Genomic DNA, 19,149 nt, shown 5'->3' with positions numbered 1-19,149 from the left:
TTAGATTATTATAACACATATTTAGAATATACACTCACTTCCAAAAGTTAAGCGCGAAGATGTAAAATGCCAAAAAATCAACAAATACTTCTTTGATTGACTCAAAATTCGGCAGGAAAGTAGCATATACATTTACGCATAAAACAAAATCAATAATTATATACAGAAATGAAAACAATTTTAAATTTTTATAAGTTATCAGATAATGACATACTGGAGACTTAAACAGAATTATGTATAAAGTGAAAATAAACAGCATATAATGAAAAAAAAAAAAAAAAAAAAAAAACATTATTAGGGTATGCGATCCCCCTCATCTGTACACAAAGTTTAATTAAGCAATCGCCATTCTTCTTGTAGAGCAGTTTCCAGCTCAATAAGAGTGGCTGGAGGTGGGAAACGTGAAGATACAGCACGGCCGAGAGCATCCCAAAAATTTTCAATGGGATTAAGGTCGGGCGAATATGCTAGCCACGCCATAGGCGCAATCCCTTCACTCTCCAGGTAGTCGTCGACGATATCAGCTCTAGGAAGACGTGCGTTATCGTCCATTAAAACAAAAGTAGGGCCAACTGCTGCAGCGTGCAATCTCACAATGTGTTCTAGGACTTCATCTCGATACCGGACAGCCGTCAAAGAACACTGTTTAAAGATGTGCAGGTCGGTGCGGTATCCTAATGAAATCCCTGCCCATACCATAATGCTTCCGCCTCGGAATGCGTGATGTTCGGTGATGTTTTTGGACTGATTGCGTGTTCGTTGTTCACGCCATATCCTTATACGCTTGTCATCTGGCTCCAGAGCAAATCTTGACTCATCAGTAAACATGACATTACCCCAGTCAGACACATTCCAATTGACATGTTCTCGGCACCACTGTAATCGTTCCCCTCTTGATTGGACGGACAGAGGAACACAAACTCGAGGTACCCGGGCGTACAGTCCATTCATATATAATCTTCGGCGTGCAGTAGCTGCAGATATCGCCTTACCAATGGACGTTGTAACCATAGATGTCACACGTTTGGAGGTCGCTGTGCGATTCCGCTTGGCTACAACAGCAATATATCGATCTTCCGCAGGTTTGTAACCCTTCGGCGACCAGCTACGTGTTTTCGGATAACTGTCTGTGCGGTTTGAAATTGTTTCCATAAATGTGAAATTACAGAATGATGAACGCCGAAGAAAAGAACAACATCTATGATCGACTGTCCTGCTTCAATGAGCCCCAATGCACGCCAGCGCTCAGAATCTTCCATTCGTCATAGAAATACGTATGTCATGAAAACAAATTGTACGAAAGTTTTAAAGATTTTCTATCAGCACTTACAATCAACTTCTGTAACCCTTCATAAAGCTGGCTTCTTATAAGACTGCCTTTTTTGCATATTTCTTGACATGAAAGCGCGATTGGCTGTTACCTAACATATTTGCATACTTCCATCTACCTCTGCAGCGAATTGCATCCTCTTGAATTCTGATTGGCTTCCGGAAATTAGCATTTTCCTCTCCGTGCTTAACTTTTGGAAGTGAGTGTATTATATATTAGATTTATATAACTATATTTTAATATTTAACGTATATTAGATTTATATATAGCATTCTATAGCAATAACGTATATTAGATTTATATATAGCATAGAAACAGCGACACAAAATCGGACATTTTTTTTAAATGACGTACCGATTTTTTTCCATGTTTCGATTCTACAACTCAAACTATGCATAAATATTAAATTTTGTAAAATTTGGTGAGAAACTTATAGGCAAATTTAAAAAGTTACCTTTGCACACTTTTTTCAATTTGGGACTAGAATGATTCACTTGGAGAAATTCTAATTTATAGTAACCTATTTTTCTTTCCCTTTCATTATGTACGAATAAGAAAAAATGTGGTCCTTCATTTTTCAAATAATTTTAACAAAGTGCGTAGGCTTGCCAACGGCTGAGTGGGAAAGTTGCTCAACACTGGTAGTTCGGTCCGAATTTCGAATCCCGAGAACGGGCTAGCTGCATAGGCTTTTCTCTTGTTTCCTCTATATATAACATGTATACGAGCCAGTTTCCCTTAGAAAGTTCTCCATGAAGGCATCCCTTCCCTTAGGCAGATAGTCCTTGTGTGCAATAAACAAATAAACCAAATCAAAACGACAAAGTGCGTAAACCACATTTGGCGTTATTATCTCCTTTAGCAAATATGCCAAATTTCAAAACCTGCCAATATATAAATTCGGGTATACCTTGAGAAATTTTGAAAAACAAACTCTGTTTTTTTTTTTTTTTTTTTTTTTTTTCCCTTCAGGTATGCCTAGAAATACATTTACTTTAAGATGATGGCAAAAATTTTACAAGTCAAAATTTTTTACAAAATTTATAAAAATTGCTAAAAAAAATACGAATTTAAAAAATAAAACAGAAAATATCTATGAATTTTATTTGGATTGAACCTAAATTTCGAAATGTGAAAGAAGGAATCAATTAAGTTTAATAAAAAAAGAGAGATTAATATATACATGCCAAGCTCAATTAAAATTGAGGAGCTAAAATTTTGAGAGCTAATTCTTTAAAAACTATTTTTCCGATTTTTACGAAACTTGGCACTTTGGCATCATTTGAACCGAAGCATCGAAATATGGGGGGAAAAAAAGCATATCATTTCTGAAAAAGTTCGATTTTGCACTAAAATATCTGTGTTTGAACAACACTGTATATACATTTAATACATATCCTAAGTCGCGCTTTTGAGACATTTCAAACGCAAGCTAAATTTCGTCAACCGTCCCAGCAGAGAATTGCTCGCCCTTTTTTGTTGTGTGCGTATGTGCAGAGTGTACATATATACATAACTGAGAAGAAATTAGCAGACTTGGCACAGATGCAACATGACGGAGTTGACAGCAGCAGTATGCGTTCTTGAAGATTATTCAGAGTTGCGGGTAGTGGAGGCACATACACTTGGTCCTTCAGAACACCCACAGAAAAAGTCACAAACAGTTAGGTCCGGTGATCTTGAGGGCCACCTGAAAACAACTGGATCATTGAGTCTGGAAAGTTCTCGTTTAGAAACCTGCGTACAGCATGATGCTAGTGTCACGGCGCTGCATCTTGTTGTAGAACGTAGTCATCTCTGTCTGCGCTAAGTTGTGTAATCAACAGTCGCGCAGCAATATTAAGTAAATTTCACCAGTAATTGTTTAACCCTGAAAGAAGAACGGACCATACACCCCACGCTCTGACACAGGTGACGGAGGACGGGGACACCTGTGTTTGGCAAAGGTAAACAGGTATATGTTCCAAGCCCTGATACAGCAAAAAACACATTCATTTGGGAGAGTCATGTCCCACATCTAGAGTGGCATGCCGATGCTCGGTTCCTCATATCCCAACGTTATGCCTATTCACCTTTCCGCTTAAATGGAAGGTCACATCATCGCTGAAAATTACCTTTATCAGAAGGATTTCATCGCGCTCCATTAAAGTTTGAATAGTCTTGCAAAACTCACGAATAGTCGCTTTACCTTACTTTGCGAGCACAATTTTTGAACCACCTGCAGCCGGTACGGGTGAAACCCCAAATGCTTGCTAAGATCTTGCTTATTGTTATTTATGGCACCTGTAACTCTCTGCTAGATTTACGTGTTGACTTCTTCAAGCTGAGTACAAAGGCTTCTCCCACGCGCTACACAATTTCCTCCAAGAAGGAATGTAGGCAAGAACGTACTTCTTTCTATCAATCTCACTAAATATTTTACGCTGCGTCAAAATGGATTTGTGAGTAATGTGTAAGGATTATGTTAATTTTATTAACAATTAAATTTTAAGTTCCTTTCCTGTCGATTCTTAACTTTACCTTACTACTTCCGGCTAGAACGTAGTTTTAGAATCCCGTCTGAATACATAATGAGAAAGAGCGGTATTTAACCGCGAAGTTCTTCGTTCTTAGTGAGAGAGTTACCAGGTTTCTGGCTGCACGCCTCCGCCTTTTTAAGGCTACTCTCTCGTAAGCTATTATTACCGCCCGGCCGTACTTTAGGCCCTTGATAGCTTCGCAGTCTGTTAACGTTAAGGGGCCAACTCGGTTAGAATCTTGATAGCTTCGGCTATATCTCTTTAGATTAGTTTAGTATTATTCTTAGTCTCTTAAGTTCAAAGCCCAAGTGTCGGCTTTATTGTACACTCCAAGACGGAGTTTGTTCAACTTTAGTCGGAATAATGAAGGGCTAGTTTACCTTTCTATCTTGTTGTTTCCTGTCACACGAACTCAAGCGATTATTCGCTTATCAGTTCTTCAGATTCTTCACGTTCAACAGTAACTTCGCATTTACACTGTGGGGAATCCTACAAATGAAAGTTTTTTTTCCCCCCCAAATGGCGAGCACTTGCCTAAACCCGGGCCCTTCGGTATCGCATTCAGGCTTCCCTAACCACTATACTGTCTGGGCACCGAGTAATGTTGTTGTTGTTGTCTTGTCCATATTACATAGAACAATAGTTTTCTAGAGCCTACTCCGAAGGGAGATTGGACTTCTATTTTCCACCCCCAATTTTGAGGAAAGGCACCCCGGGGGGGGGAGGATCCGAGGGTCTCCCACCCTTCTCCCCTTCCACCAATCTCCACGAGAGGACTTTTGGCTCGCCGCATTTTATAGTGCACCATGCCGCTCCGACACTACACATTTACAAGTATCCCTGTCTTCTCCAGGATTCGGCGAGTAATCAAAGTTTCATTTGAATTCACGCTACACGCTCACAACACTGCTTGTTTTTGCAAATTGTGCCCTAGATTCGTTGCTGTGGGATGACCGTCATTTTGAATACTACTGCCATCTAACAGTCGAAGTCATGTCTAGCAATTCCGTTACGAAAAAATGAAAAAAAAAAAAAAAATTGAAAGCTTACAGATTTTACATTGCGCCCAAAGAGACTTTTTAACATTTGTGTTTGACCTTTATTTATTAAATATCACGTTCTTCGCACTTAAACCATAAAATTCAGTTCAACAGCAATATAGCAAAATAATTTTAAAATGAGCATATCTTTAGAATTTCCGATACAGAGTCTCTCGTGCTGGAGATAAAAATGTTTTTTTCTTTTCGTGCATTGTTACCATTGCTCGTTTTGAAATCGTTGAATTTGTTAATCAGAATTTCGCTAAAGTTTTACAAAATGTGAAATCGATAATAAAACAAATTCCAAATTCCAAATTTCGGCTTCCAGATGCCCAGATTCGAGTGGAAACGTACGTTATTCAAAATTTGAACTGTTGGACTACTACGTACCGTTGTTTTATAACAATGCGAGAAACATACATATATTTATGTAGATTTTTATTATTTAATTTCTTTAAACATAATACAGTGCTCTATTATTTGGTGGCCAAATTTAAAAAGTGAATCAAGGTTTATAGTGAATCTACGCAAAATGCCAAAACGAAATTAATAGTTGTTCTCGGCAAATTGCCCCTTTGTAATAAAAATTTCAGTTAATTCAATGGTGAATATCACACTTATCAACATATTCAAGTAACTGTTTATTTCGAGACGCCTTGATATCAGGTACTGCTTTTTGTTTTTTGTACTTAACCCTCCTCCTGATCATATGATCTCGAAATCCGAATATTGAAATTCTTTTGTTTTTATGTATTTCCTATTTTGTGCGCATTTAATGAATTTTTAATTAATAAATTTAGTAATTTAAAAGTAATTTGTTGCCACAGCTGAAAATAAAGCATTATCTCTCGTTCGCTAGTGTCCTGCTGTTCGGTAGAGTGAAAGATATTTCAAATTTAATCAGCAAACTCGGCTACTTAAAAAAATTTGTTGCCACTGCCGGTAACAAAAATACTTTGATCTTCCAAGTGGCAGTGTGCTGCCATTCTTCAAAGCTTAAAATATTCAACCTTAAAGTTTTAATCTGTTTCTTAGTAATTAGCAGACTAAACGATTTGCTTGTACATTAACAAACTAAATCGATTAAATTAACAAAGTATACAATTAACGCAGTACTTTTTTTTCTGTTTAATCAGACAGATTTTAATAAAAGCATATTTTTAAAAAAAACGCATATTTGCACGGTGAACAATATAAATCTAATACTCAAATTCATGCCTGTTAGACATGAAACATGCAATCGGAGTCGAAAACAGTGCATTTATTGGGTCAGTCTATAAATTCGTACGCATTTTTTTGGCAAATTTTTAAATAATATAAAAAACACAATTTAACATTTTAATCAATTATATATTTTCCTCCATTATTTACAATGTCTCGCCATCTTACAGTCAGCTCTTTTATGCCATTGCTGTAGAAAGACTCTGGTTTTGATGCAAAAAAAACTTGACAGTTCATTGCATACATCCTGTTTAGAATTTAATTTTTTACCGAGTAAAAAATTTTGTAAGGCACAAAATAAGGGAAAATCGCTTGGGGCAATATCTGGGGAGTAAGCAGGATGTGGCAAAAGCTCCCAATTAAATTCACTAATTTTTTGCAGCGTTGTTCGAGCCGTATGCGGTCTAACGTTATCATGATGAAACAACACTTTCTTGATATTCACCAATCGTGAGCGGTTTTTGATCAATTCTGAGTTTAGACGGCAAAGTTGTTCACAATAAACTTCTGAATTAATCGTTTGATTTGGTTCTAACGTCCTGAACGGGGTTCATCATCAATGCTGCTTTTTCCAACTTTAATTTTTTTAAACCATTTCTGGACAGTCCTTACACTAATAGTGTGTTCACCATGTACACTATTAATTTTTATCGCTGCAAACCAGGCAGATTCACCACACGAAAATAAAAAATGTAGCACATCATGTTTGTACTGATTATCTACATTCATCTTCTATGGGTACTAAAATGAGTTCGATATTTACGAAAGTTGGTGATGAACTGAATAATATGTTAGTCAAACGATGACAAGTTTCAACAGGTTCAAAACTGTATTGTTTTAGTAAATGCGTCATAGTGAATTCCACGCATACTCTTAATGCGCACGAACTTATGGACTGTACTAAGTAACGACATTCAATACATGTGGCTCTTCAATTGCATGTCCTCCTCTTTTAAGTAGATTTTTATGCCAGATATATTTAATACTTCAAACATATAAAGCATAAACAGGCTTGGTGCACCCAATAATTAATTTATCTTAAACACTCGTATTAAAAACATTTTGTATCAGTGTCTGTTTGTTCTTGTTTAGATCATATCAAATAAACTTTTTCTAGCTAAAGCATTTAATAAAAGTATCTCCATTAATTTTCCTCTTTCATAAAAATAACGAGTACATTAATTATAAATATGGCTTTATTCTTATTTATAGGACAATTTCGGTAAAATATATGGAACATGCTGTATTTCATTCATGGGCCCAAAGACGATTATTTACTTTGTGGCGAGATTGTAGGTTTAAATAGGGCGGAACGGCAGATGGCATTATCTTTTTTTTTTTTTTTTTTTTTTTTTTTTTTTTTTTTTCCCTTTCTTTCTATCTTCTATTTATTCTGAATAAAGAGTAGATGGAGCATCAAAAAGGAAGCAAGTTAAAGGGGCTAAAATTGGCCTTCAGTAACTGTTTCATCCTAAATATGAGAAAGCAAGACATTTTTCTGTTTCATGCTCCCACTCTTCTTCCGCAAGCATAAAAACCGGTGTTGCCAGATAAAGAACGGAAATATACGTATTATTAAGAAGAAAGTTGTTAGTGTCTGTGCATGAAAGTAAATATGCGGTTTGCAGTTATATTTGCATCTCGGAATAAATTCTTAAACAAAGCGTATCATTTTTCAGCGCAAAAATAATGTTTCATGACTTTTTCTACTCGCATTTTAAAATTCAAGAATAATCTCTTTATTTTGCTGTTATGTTTATTGTAAATTAAAAGCAGAAGTGTTTCTTATGATCTTGTGAGAGCTAAGTTTATATGAATAAATATTAATTTGAATAACTATTTTAATTGGTTTGGTTTGGTTTACTGAGATTACGGCAAAGCACACTAGGGCTATCTGCCTAAGGGGAGGGATAGCCTTCGTGGAGGACTTTCTAAGGGAAACTGGCTCGTATACACGTTACACATGGGGAAAACCACGAAAACGCCCATGCAACCAGCCCGTTAGCGGGATTCGAACCTCGGACCGAACTACCAGTGTTCAGCGACTTTACCGCTCGGCCGCTGGTGGGCCCTATTTTAATTGAATTACATTACAACTTTCGGTACTTTTCTACTAGTACGGAGCCAGTCGCCAAATGTGCGCCAAAGCACCGAATGTGATAGCCTCTCTAATTCCGCATCGTGCACAATTTCAGCATTGCAGAAATATAACATTGTATATAGTGGCGCCCCATCAACAGAAATGTACCAAACTTTTAACACGTTGAGCCCGACTCCGATCCCTTTGGACCGCGCGTGGCCGACGTTTCTACCTGGGGACCTTCAGTGAACTTTCCGTGTGGCCGGCGTCGGTCCTCGGGGACCGGCACTGGAATTTTTGTTTGGCTGGCGTCGGTCCTCTGGACCGACAGTATTAACATTCGCGACCACGAGCTTTGTCACGCACAGGCAGGGCTTGTATATCGGTAACCGACAAAGCTCACCAACAGATAAGGTCTACTCAGTGCATGAAGTCGCGATCATCCTGCAACATTCCACCGCTTGATCGCTCGCGCCGGCTGAACGGAAAGGACAGCAAAATGGGCGCCAGGCTTCAACGTGTTAATGAAGGCTGGTATTCTTTCACTGTTCACAGCTCCATGGAAAATTGTTAGCGTATTGGAAACATCGTTGTGAATTGGCGAAAACCGTTTGTTTGGCTGCCTATACAGCTCGTTAAGTACATTTATGTTCATAACGATTTTAAAAAAATTTAGAAATCTCTACGGCCGATATTTACATTCTTACAAATGGTGGATAGTGTTCAACAATGGACATCAAAATACAGTAGAACTTTTCAATTATCCGACTCAGATGGGACCAAACCCCATTAGGATAATCAAAAATTAGGATAATTTGGTTTTTCCCGAAGAAAGGATCTACGTACACTTTTGTTAATAACTGTATGTACTGTATGTTGAAAATGGGAGAAAAAAATTATTAAAAAAGGGTTTTAATTAATTCAAATGAAAAGGCAGTTAGTGTAGCTACAGTACTTACAAGTGCTGAAATGCTGAACATATCGTTCAAAGTAAGCTGTTTGACGGACACCGTGCCGGCACTTAAAATTTCTTAGCCAGCCATTGCATGCTTTAAAGGATGACCAGCCAAGGTTCGAAGCTAAGATCTTAGCTTTTTCACAAAAAAAAAAAAAAAAAAAAAAAAAAAAACCGAAGTTGGTTTTCCCATAGAACATTGCTGCAAAAACCACTTGAAAACGACATCTTCTGAATTTATGTTTGTTACTGCCTTCATTGATATTCTTGAAGAACTTCTATCTTCGTTTTCAAGCAGTGACAACAATTTTAAAATTGTAGGTTTGCTCCTTTTAATGTCTGAAATCGTTGATTGTTCGACTAGGTTCTCGACTTAATTTTTTTCTTAAATTCTGAAAGCTGTTCAGATAATCAGCGATTTGGATAGTCGGAGTTCGGATAACTGGAATTGTACTGTACCTTCAAAACAGGTTTTTTTTTTTTTTTTTTTTTTTTTTTTTTTTTTTTTTTTTTTACCCTTTGATTGCTGGGATTTTCCGCCGATTAAATTCAACGAGAGAAGTGGCGCTTGTTTACTCAAAAATATACTAAAGCCTGATGAAAGCCTGACAGCTCTACCGAATGATAAAACTGAGGTTACGGATAATCGGAAACACCTGCATCCATACATCTAATTCTTTTCACACGAACGTTTTGCACAGGCAGGGTCGTTTGAAGGCAGAGCTGGTGCAACTAGTGCAGTAGCACAGAAAGGCAAAAGTTTAATGAAATTTAAAATTACTTATTAAATATAATATTTATAATTAATTATTCATTTATTTAAGAATTATTATCAGGTTATTATTTATTTAATTATTGGTTATTATTTATTTAATTATTGGTTATTATTTATTTAAGAATTATTATCAGAAATTATTTAAGAATTATTATCATTTATCTAAAAATTATTTTTAAATGTCTGGTATTAAATACTTAGTAAACTAATTATTAATAAGTATTTATTTGTTCTGGTTTCAAAATTAGGATATTGTAAACTTTTCAAAACATATCAACCACGGCAAATCGCCTAAGATTGTACTCGTATGAGAAAAAGTCGTTTAAATTTGTATTATCGTTTTAAATTCTTTAAAAAAATAAATAAAAAGGAGAGTATAAAGAATATTTGTTTGATTTTAATTTAGAATAGAATTTATATGTCCAGTTATACATTTTCATAAGAAGACCCAACCAGCTAGATAACTCTCTGGTTTGCCATTTAAGATGGAAGTCCAGCTTAAATTTATATAACAAAAGTTACAAGGATGTTTTAAAGCGTTTCTTTTTTTTTTTTAAACTTTACTGTTAATTTAGCAATCGATTCAGTTCTTATTTAAATCAATCGTTATTCATGTCTTATTTTTAAATGTTAAGCTTTACTACTTTAATGAGGTATGTGTATTTAATAGAAAGCGGTGGTTAACTAGCATAACATATTCATTTTTAGTAGTAAAAATGCTTAGGAATATTTTTATAAATACTGACGGAGCAAGAATATCTACGTGCTAGTTCATGCGATTTACTTATACGAAGAATATTATTAATTAAGTGCAAATTAGCATGATTTCTTACTGCTCAAGGAAATTAATTCATTTCTCAACTGAAAAATAGCGCAGCGGTGCAGAATTCCTTTGCAAACACAAATAAATCCGCAGCATTTTTACGACCACTGGATATAATAATATTATATCATCTTTAGGAATGGAGAAGCACCAATCGACATAACTGCACGCGAATCCGTTGGAGCATAGAGAAATCATATTGAATCGATCCGCGGCAAATAAAGGAGTATCCGCGGTGGCGCCATCTATCGAAAATGCGTAAACTTAAAAAAATGTGTTATGTGGGAACGTTATGAAGAACCGTTGTTTTTATGAGATTTTTTTGCCTTTCGAATAATCAGAACCAGAAATGAAACATTTATTGATTCAGATCACTGGATACTTTGTAGCTAATATAAATTATTCTGATTAAACTTCATATCTGGCATCCTATTTCTGAGTAAATAATTGATTCAGTGAAAGCAAAGCTCAATTTCTAAGATTGGAAGTGTTGGAGCCCTATCGGAAGGCCATCAGGAAAGGCAAACAAAATTAACTAAATACAACAATAAATAATGAGTAATAAAAATTTCATAAAATGTAAGGAAATAAGCAAAATGTATTAAATGAATAAAATAAATGAAAAATTATTAAATATTATAAATTAAAATACCCATCTTACTACAGAACCCGACTAAATTTTAAGCCCTGAGTAGAATGCAAATTAATTAACTCATATGTGTGTAATATAGTTTCAGTATCTTTTTAGACTAATACAATAAATTAACACTTTGGTGTAATGAATAAATACTTAAATTAACAAAAACTTCACTTTGCACCAACACACAAAAATGTTAAAACAACTGACCGTTACATCTTTAGAATTCTCTATTCTCGTCGCTGCAAATTTCAAAAACGCATTTTTTAAAAATAACGAATCTACAATCTTGCTGTTTATTGACAGACGATTAGTTAAATGTTTTACATATACATATAAGTTGACTAATAATTTAGAGAAAGTCTTTTCCGTCTTTAGTTTCGCAACCGTGATCATATCTGGTATCCTGTTTCTGAGCAAGTAACCAATTTAGTAAAAACCAAGCTGAATTTTTTTAAGACTGGAAGTCTCAGAGCCCTTACGAAACGCCTTCAGGAAAGGCAAACAAAATTAACTAAATAAAATTGTAAGATTCCAATCTTTGAGTTACAGCTAAAAATGAGGAACCTTAAGAACTGGTAAGCAAATAATCGCTTAGTTCAGTTGACAGAGAGCAGGACTCAAATACCTTTTTTTATTCAAAATAAATTTAACAGTCGACTCCTTCTTGGAGTTTACAACAAAGCCTCCACTCGGGCTTGAACTCAGGAATACTAAGAAATAAAACTTAACTAAACTAAACTTGACTAAAAAGATAGATCCGAAGCTATCAAGATTCTAACAGAGTTGGCCCCTTAACGCTAACTAAACGGCGAAAGTATCAAGGGTCTAAAGTACGGCCGAGCATAATAATAGTTTTAAGAGAGAGTAGGCTAAAAGGCGAACGCGCGCTGCTCAGAAACTTTGGCTGTCTAAAGAAGTCAATAGAACTTCAATTGGCTGTTTCGTAATGTTCCTCATATGCCGTTGTGTGTTGTCCACTCTGGCGGCAATTCCAAGTTAAATATTTGAACTTCAACACAGATCAAGAACTTCAACTACTTCTTCATTCGCATTTAACGGAGCTTCTAAAAACACGTTCTGGTAGGAAACTGCAATCTGAAATTAAGAAGTGAAGGTAAGTGGCTTAAACTAAACATTAACTGTTATAAACTTAGGATAAACCTTACAAAGTAATTAAAAAATTTATGCCCAAAGGGGAAGTTTTTTCATTTACGCATACATACATGTTTCGACAGCATTTGGGCTAAAAATATTTAAAAACAGCTTATCTTTAAAATTTCCGATAGACAGTCTTACGTGCTGGAGATAAAAATATTTCATTCTGTAGTTGCCACTTCTCGCTTTGAAATCGTTCAGTTTCTTAAAAAACATGAAACAGATAATAAAGCAAATTCGAAATTTAAGATTCGGGCTTCCAAGTGCCCATATTCTGGTAGAGAACTACGTTATTCAAAACCGGATGGCTCTGGGTACCGTTGTTTTTTCACAATGCGATAAATATACATACATTCATGCAAATTCTTCATTATTTAATTTTTTAAATATTTTGCAAGGCGATAATACTTGATGGCAACAATTTGAAAAGTCATACAGTCGTTTATACTAATTCGACACAAAATAGAGTTTCGACATTAATATATCTTGTAGGCTATCTCCTTCAAAGCAGTTACCTTGTAGAATAATGCACATGTCCAGTGTTCCTGCCACGCTAAAATATAGCCTCGAGGTCATTTTGCATAAGCAATTCCATAACATTTTGCGTCTTGGCAATGGTATGAAAATGGCAACCTCTTCTTCACCTCGGGTAAAGAAAGAAAATTGGCAGGAGGTAATTCTTCTCAGTAGAAATGATATGTTGTGGCTGGCAAGAAAAGAACGAACGAGGAGTGTGTTGTAGTTACTGCACTGAGCATGTTCAAACATGACCCATACAGCAAAACAATAATGTTTATCGTTCTCCGAAGTTCAGCATGTAAAAGTTCCGAATTCGTTCAAGGATGATACTCGCGGAAAGTCTTTCAAATCGCTTCTCGTCTTCAAGAAACGTTCTTTCGTCTTCCCCTATGAAACATTACGTTCATTGCATATTACCTTCATAACGCCTCGCGGAAATCGTCATTTTACTAAAGGAAAGTGCTTGGCGTGTGTGTATTCAGGTCACAAAAATTGAAACAGCATTTCACAAGGGGAGCATCATTTTGGGCACGGGCTTCCGCCTTAAATTTTAGTAATAATAATTTGATTTTTCCGCAGGAGAAAAAGATGAAATCATGCCTATGTTAAATCACAGCCGAGATGAGACTCCAGCTCCACCACCAATAAGGAATCGGCGCCAAAGTGCAATCGACAGAGCAGCTCGTCTTGTGGACATCCACCATACTGTTGTCCATGTTTCTACAGAACTGCCCTCAGGTATGCATTTTGAATATCTTTGACACTGAATATCCGAATCTTTAAACCAAATCAAAGTTGTTAAGTGATATTCAGGGTAACCAATAGATATATTTACTTCACATTCTAAAAATATTTATGCAGGGGGTTTCAAAAAAGATTGCACAGATATGTATCTCATAATTAATGGATAAATGGCTCGTGACTATCAGTTTACGGCTAATTTCTCAAAAGGTATTTTACTATGTAATCTTTTTCAAACACCATGTATAATTCAAAGCTTAACACAATATACTCAGTATTGCGGTTAACAGACATTCAGGCCCAGAATTTACACTTCCATCTAAAGTTTGGCCAATAACATGCTGCGTGATATGTTGCGATTCCTTATCGCAGTGGTTCTCAATCTCCCCTCCCTTTTTTTTCACATACCCCTTAAAAAGCAAGATATTTTTGTGCGATACTGATAATGCTCCACAGTAACCAATGAAAATAGCTTTCTAATGGTGCCATTTAATATTTTATACAGTAACTATAAAGAAGGTTTCATTATAGAAATTTCGAATAAGGCACCTAGTGAACCTGAATCTTATAGACAAATCAGCCTCCTCCCTTCATTAACCAAAATCAGGAAGCGAGCATCCTTAACAGAATGAAAGACCACTTCGATCAAAATATTACACTAATTCCGCATCAATTTGGCTTCAGACAGCGACTATCAACTACTTACCAGCTCTACCGTGTTGCTGAAATAATTTCTGAATGTCTTTAAACAATATATATATATATTGAAGCCTTTTTTCTGAATATTGCCAAAGCTTTTGAATGCATCCAGCTGGACCCACTAACATATAAAATACATAGCCTGAGATTCCCAGGGTACATCATAAACATAATTAAATTCTATTTAACAGGTTTCGTTTCGAGCAAAAATTCTACCCGCCAAGCTATCTTAGCCGGCGATCCACAAGAGTCCGTCCTCGGATCCACTTTATTTAATATCGATGTGAAAGACTTCCAAAATTACCAAACACCACTCTCCAATGCATGCCGAACGCCACAGCAATCCTGCTACATTATGCATTTCTTAGTCCAGTCATACAATGCTTAGGTACTTGGCTATCAAAATAGAAAATTCAAATCATTATCGAGAAATCGCCTACCAGCGGCCGAGAGATGAATTTGCTCAACAGCCGGCGTAGTGGTTAGTGACCCTGACTGCCGTTGCGATGGGCCCAGGTTCAAATTCCAGAGAAGGCATGGTTGTAACTGTCTGTCCTTTCATAGGAGGTAACGGTGGCCACATATTAGGTGCTTCCATAATGAAACGGCCATCACTTCTGGCTTTTGCTGTGGCGCGAGACTAATCTCCACTGGTAATTCAGTCAGGGCTTCGAGTCATGGCTACATGGGTGTTTCTGTGATTTTCTCCCCGTGTAACGTAGATATCAGTCAGTTTCTTTTAGAAAGTCCTCCACAGGGCACATTTTCCTTGGTGGATATCAATGCGTAAGTTTCCGTAATCAAATTTTTTAAAAAAATCGAGAAATCAGTTGCGGTCGTGTTCATCAAAAAGAAAGTAAACAATAATCTTAAACTTTTCGGAATGCCTCTAGCTTAGGCCAAACAAACCTAGGAGTAGTCTTCAGAAATTCGCTGACATGAACACAAATCATTACTTCTATTATCAATAAGTTTCGAGCGTGTAAACCTAAACTCTTTCCCTTAATTGCTCGAAAAAGCGTTCTATCTATTGATAACAAGTTATTCACTTATAAATCAACTTTCCGTCCCATGCTGTGTTATGCCTGTTCTTTTTGGGTATATTCATGTAGAACTAATAGAAAAGCCTCGCAAGTTTGCACCGTTCTGTGCATCGTTCCATAGTACATAATTGATTCTAAACGCTCCACAGTATATAAGGAAAAATTAGGATTCACAAAAAATTATATATTGCGTAGCTCCTCACCTTTTACTATCACCTGGCTCAAAATTTTCACAACAGGCAGCTCACTATGAGTAATGAAGTTTTAGATTTTTTCCTTTGTACAGTAGGATCCCGCAAACTCGACTCCCAATATCTCGACATTCCGTATAACTCGACAACCTTTTCGGAGCTTTTTAAAGATATTTCTAGGCTAAACAGAGCAAATATTACATACGGTATATATAATTATTATTTATGCTTATGTTTTTCCTTGTTCTGTTCAAAAATTTTCCGTTTTCTTTTTCTGTAATCTTTGCTGTTTTCAAATTGTACCAATTGTACCATTGGAACTGCCTAACAAATTTCAAGATATGTTGAAATATTTGGCAACGCTGTTTGCTTCTTTCGAGGATACGAAAAAGTCAGGTATCAGCTGGCCAAAAGTTTTTAAAATCAAAAATCTACCAGGGAAGGCGATTTTCATTCTAGACAATGCCTCATCCCATCCTGATGCAGAACAGTTAAAAAGACGAAGATATAAGAGCCATGTTTCTCCCTCCTAATGTAACTTCAGTGTGTCAGCCTTAGGCGTTGGCGTCAGTGACTAGGGCGTTTTGGAGTCACTGAATTAAAAATACAGAAGTAAACTTCTTTCATCTCTTGTCCGTCCTAGCCATGTAAGAGGGATGTGATATGATCGAGAAACTGAAGAAAATAGATATGTTGGATGGATAGCTCATACTTGGAGTGAAATCCTGCAGATAAGCCTCGTTCGTTTCTGGACAAAGTTACTGGACCATTCAGGAAACGAATTTCACGAAAGCAGAGAAGGTACATAAAATTGTGTAATAGTTGATTTACTTAAGAAAATACCAAGCTGCGAAGAAGTTAGTGATGCTGAAGAATAGATGGGATAAGATGAAAATTGTGAAATTTTAGAATATGCAGAAAGAGTTTCACTAGTGGAAGACAATGTGGATAAAAATGAAGATGAATGAGAAAGCGAAGAGATTGAAGAGAGCGGTAAAGCTAAAATGATGACCCATAGTGAAGGACTGTGTATGGTTCACTTTTCCGTGTCCAATATTGTGCTACAAATGTCTAGCGAAATTTACAGCTAAATATTAAGAGTTCTGAAAATCCCACACCTTATTCCATAAAACTCGACTTTTCGAAAACTCGAATAGTCTCAGTCTACACTGTGTCCAGTTTGCAAGACTCTATTGTATATGCCAAATATCTACCTTGATGTGAAATTTCACGTATCTAAATTATTTAGAAGTGGTCTAGGTTTTTGATCAGTCAGTGAGTGATAAAAATAAGACTTTTCACACATTAATAATTTCATAACTATAAAAGGTTGATCAATGAAATTTGGAATTTTAGGTCTTCAAGGGAACTCTATTATACATACAAAATTTTAAGCCTGTAGATCTAATAGTGTTTAAGTAATGGGGGTCGAAAGTAGCTCGAAATGGTTCGTGTAAGATACACATGGCTGGTGTCTCGCTGTTTTCTTTTCCGTCTATTCCGAACTTGGCTAACACACTGCCATGTGTCTAAATATTCTATCATAAGTAATCATTCGTTTCCTTCTTTGAAAAACGGCCAAACATTGCCAAAGTGGTTCGCTTAAGTACTAAAAAGTATTTTTATAATAATAACCATAATTTTATAATTTGAAACGGCAAATATTTCATTAAATATACGAACAGAAGGTAATGATTTTATACCTATGTATGCTTGTAGCTGAATTTAATTTCTCTTTGAATTTGCAGATGTTATGACGTCGCCAGAGAGAACAGGAAATGGTAGTCCCGGCAGCGCCCTGCATACAAAATCTGAGGGTCCAACAGTAAATTCTCCAAGCGCCATTAATCAAAAGGTCGACACATAAATTCAAGGTCGTGTAACAACATATCCGGAGATCTGGATCGTATAAGAATGAGCTAGCTTATGATACTTTAGTGTTTTCCAGTGAGAAAATGTTTTTATACCTCAGTTCTAAAACGGAAAGAAAAAACACACATTTTGGCTCTTCACCACGTCGCTTCTGTGATTTCATTATTCTTATCCCCTCGTTTTTTATCTGTATTAAATTAAAAGGCACTCTCAAATACTTGATGTGACATCGGACCACGCAAAAAAACTGTCATTCATGACTTGCTTATAAACTATTAAACTCTGGTAACAATCTTTTGCAATTCGTCTGTGGACCAACAGTAATTGATTTAAATTCTGAAAGAGGCATGCAAATACACACAAGAAATTTATCCAAAAGAAATAATAATAAGTAAAAGCTAAATAAATACATATCGGATTATAACTATTTTTCACTAATGACTGGTAGAATTTCATAATCTAAGAATGGCGAATCTTATTACTTCGTAATACTACATAACTATACATAACTTAAAATTATAATTATTAGAATAGTAAGCAGAGCGTTAAAATTGATATGAAACTCTTTCTTATTTAAATTGCAATTATGCTCTTTTATTATCAATAATGGAAAATAAATAAATAAAACATTTATCTTTTGAAAGTGCATTTTATGAAAAGCAAGATTTTGAAATAGGATACAAAAAATGAAAAGAGAATCTAATAATTTTAAGATAATGTTTAGATATGTATTACACTGCGGAAAGAAAGAAAACAACGTTTATTTTGAAACTAATAAAAAATAATGACATTTTCAACATCTTAAAAATACTTTGCATGGCCTCTATATCCTGTCATCATCTTAATTTTTGGAGAAATTACAGATCACTGTTGCCTGTTATGAGTTGTGAGAGAAATCATAACAAATTCATTTGCAGTTTTTTTTCGTTGCGTTTGTAAACTAATATCAAAACATTACTGTTGATAGGCATCGCATCAATTCGTGAACACTAAAAAAATATTAACATTTAAGAAATTTAGTTGGTTGAATTATTAGTATAATATTCGGTAACATTAGTGCATGGTATTTACTGGACAAAAATCTTTTTTTATTATTATTATTTATCTATTCAGAAGAAATAAAACTAACGGGAGAAGGGATAAAGTGACAAATCATAAAAGATATGCAGCCTTTACAAATCATACATAACATTTTCTTTTGTACAACTATATGCAGACTGTAAGTGGCAACAGTAGAAATGAAATAATCGTAGAATGATGTTGTTTAAAAAAAGAATGTCTTTAAATAATGAATAATAAATTGTTTTTCTTTTAAATTTAGTAGCGTAAAGTTATTCTTAAACCAGAAAAATAATGTTTTTGATGTAGCATCTGTAACAGATATATTCTATCTAGTTCTTCCACGCTATATTAGCTCCATTCATTAATAATAACAATCTGCCACGTTTTCTCAATGCTTGAATAAATCATATTGAAATAAATGCTTAGGAATGTTTAAATTAAATGTTGTCATTAATTTTGCATTTATTTCATTTAAAGTCTTCCA

The 19,149-nt window shown here is 35.4% G+C and overlaps 1 protein-coding gene across 2 annotated transcripts in view; it reads left to right on the top strand.

Moving 5' to 3' along the window:
* LOC118202245 (potassium voltage-gated channel protein Shaw-like) overlaps positions 1-18,919 on the top strand; it is a 437,925-nt gene extending 419,006 nt beyond the window's left edge. For both annotated transcript variants that reach the window (XM_085813375.1, XM_085813376.1), the window contains exons 6-7: positions 13,637-13,795; positions 17,480-18,919. In XM_085813375.1, the coding sequence (XP_085669501.1) occupies positions 13,637-13,795; positions 17,480-17,598 (278 nt within the window). In that variant the 3' untranslated portion in view covers positions 17,599-18,919. The remainder of the gene's footprint in view (positions 1-13,636; positions 13,796-17,479) is intronic.
* The last annotated feature ends 230 nt before the right edge of the window (positions 18,920-19,149 follow it).

Source organism: Stegodyphus dumicola, chromosome 3, assembly GCF_044657685.1.
Source record: "Stegodyphus dumicola isolate Sdum_Otavi_A_Nest chromosome 3, ASM4465768v1".
Taxonomy (NCBI): domain Eukaryota; kingdom Metazoa; phylum Arthropoda; class Arachnida; order Araneae; family Eresidae; genus Stegodyphus; species Stegodyphus dumicola.
Note: the sequence above shows the minus strand (reverse complement) of the source record. Positions and strands in the feature narration are given on the sequence as shown.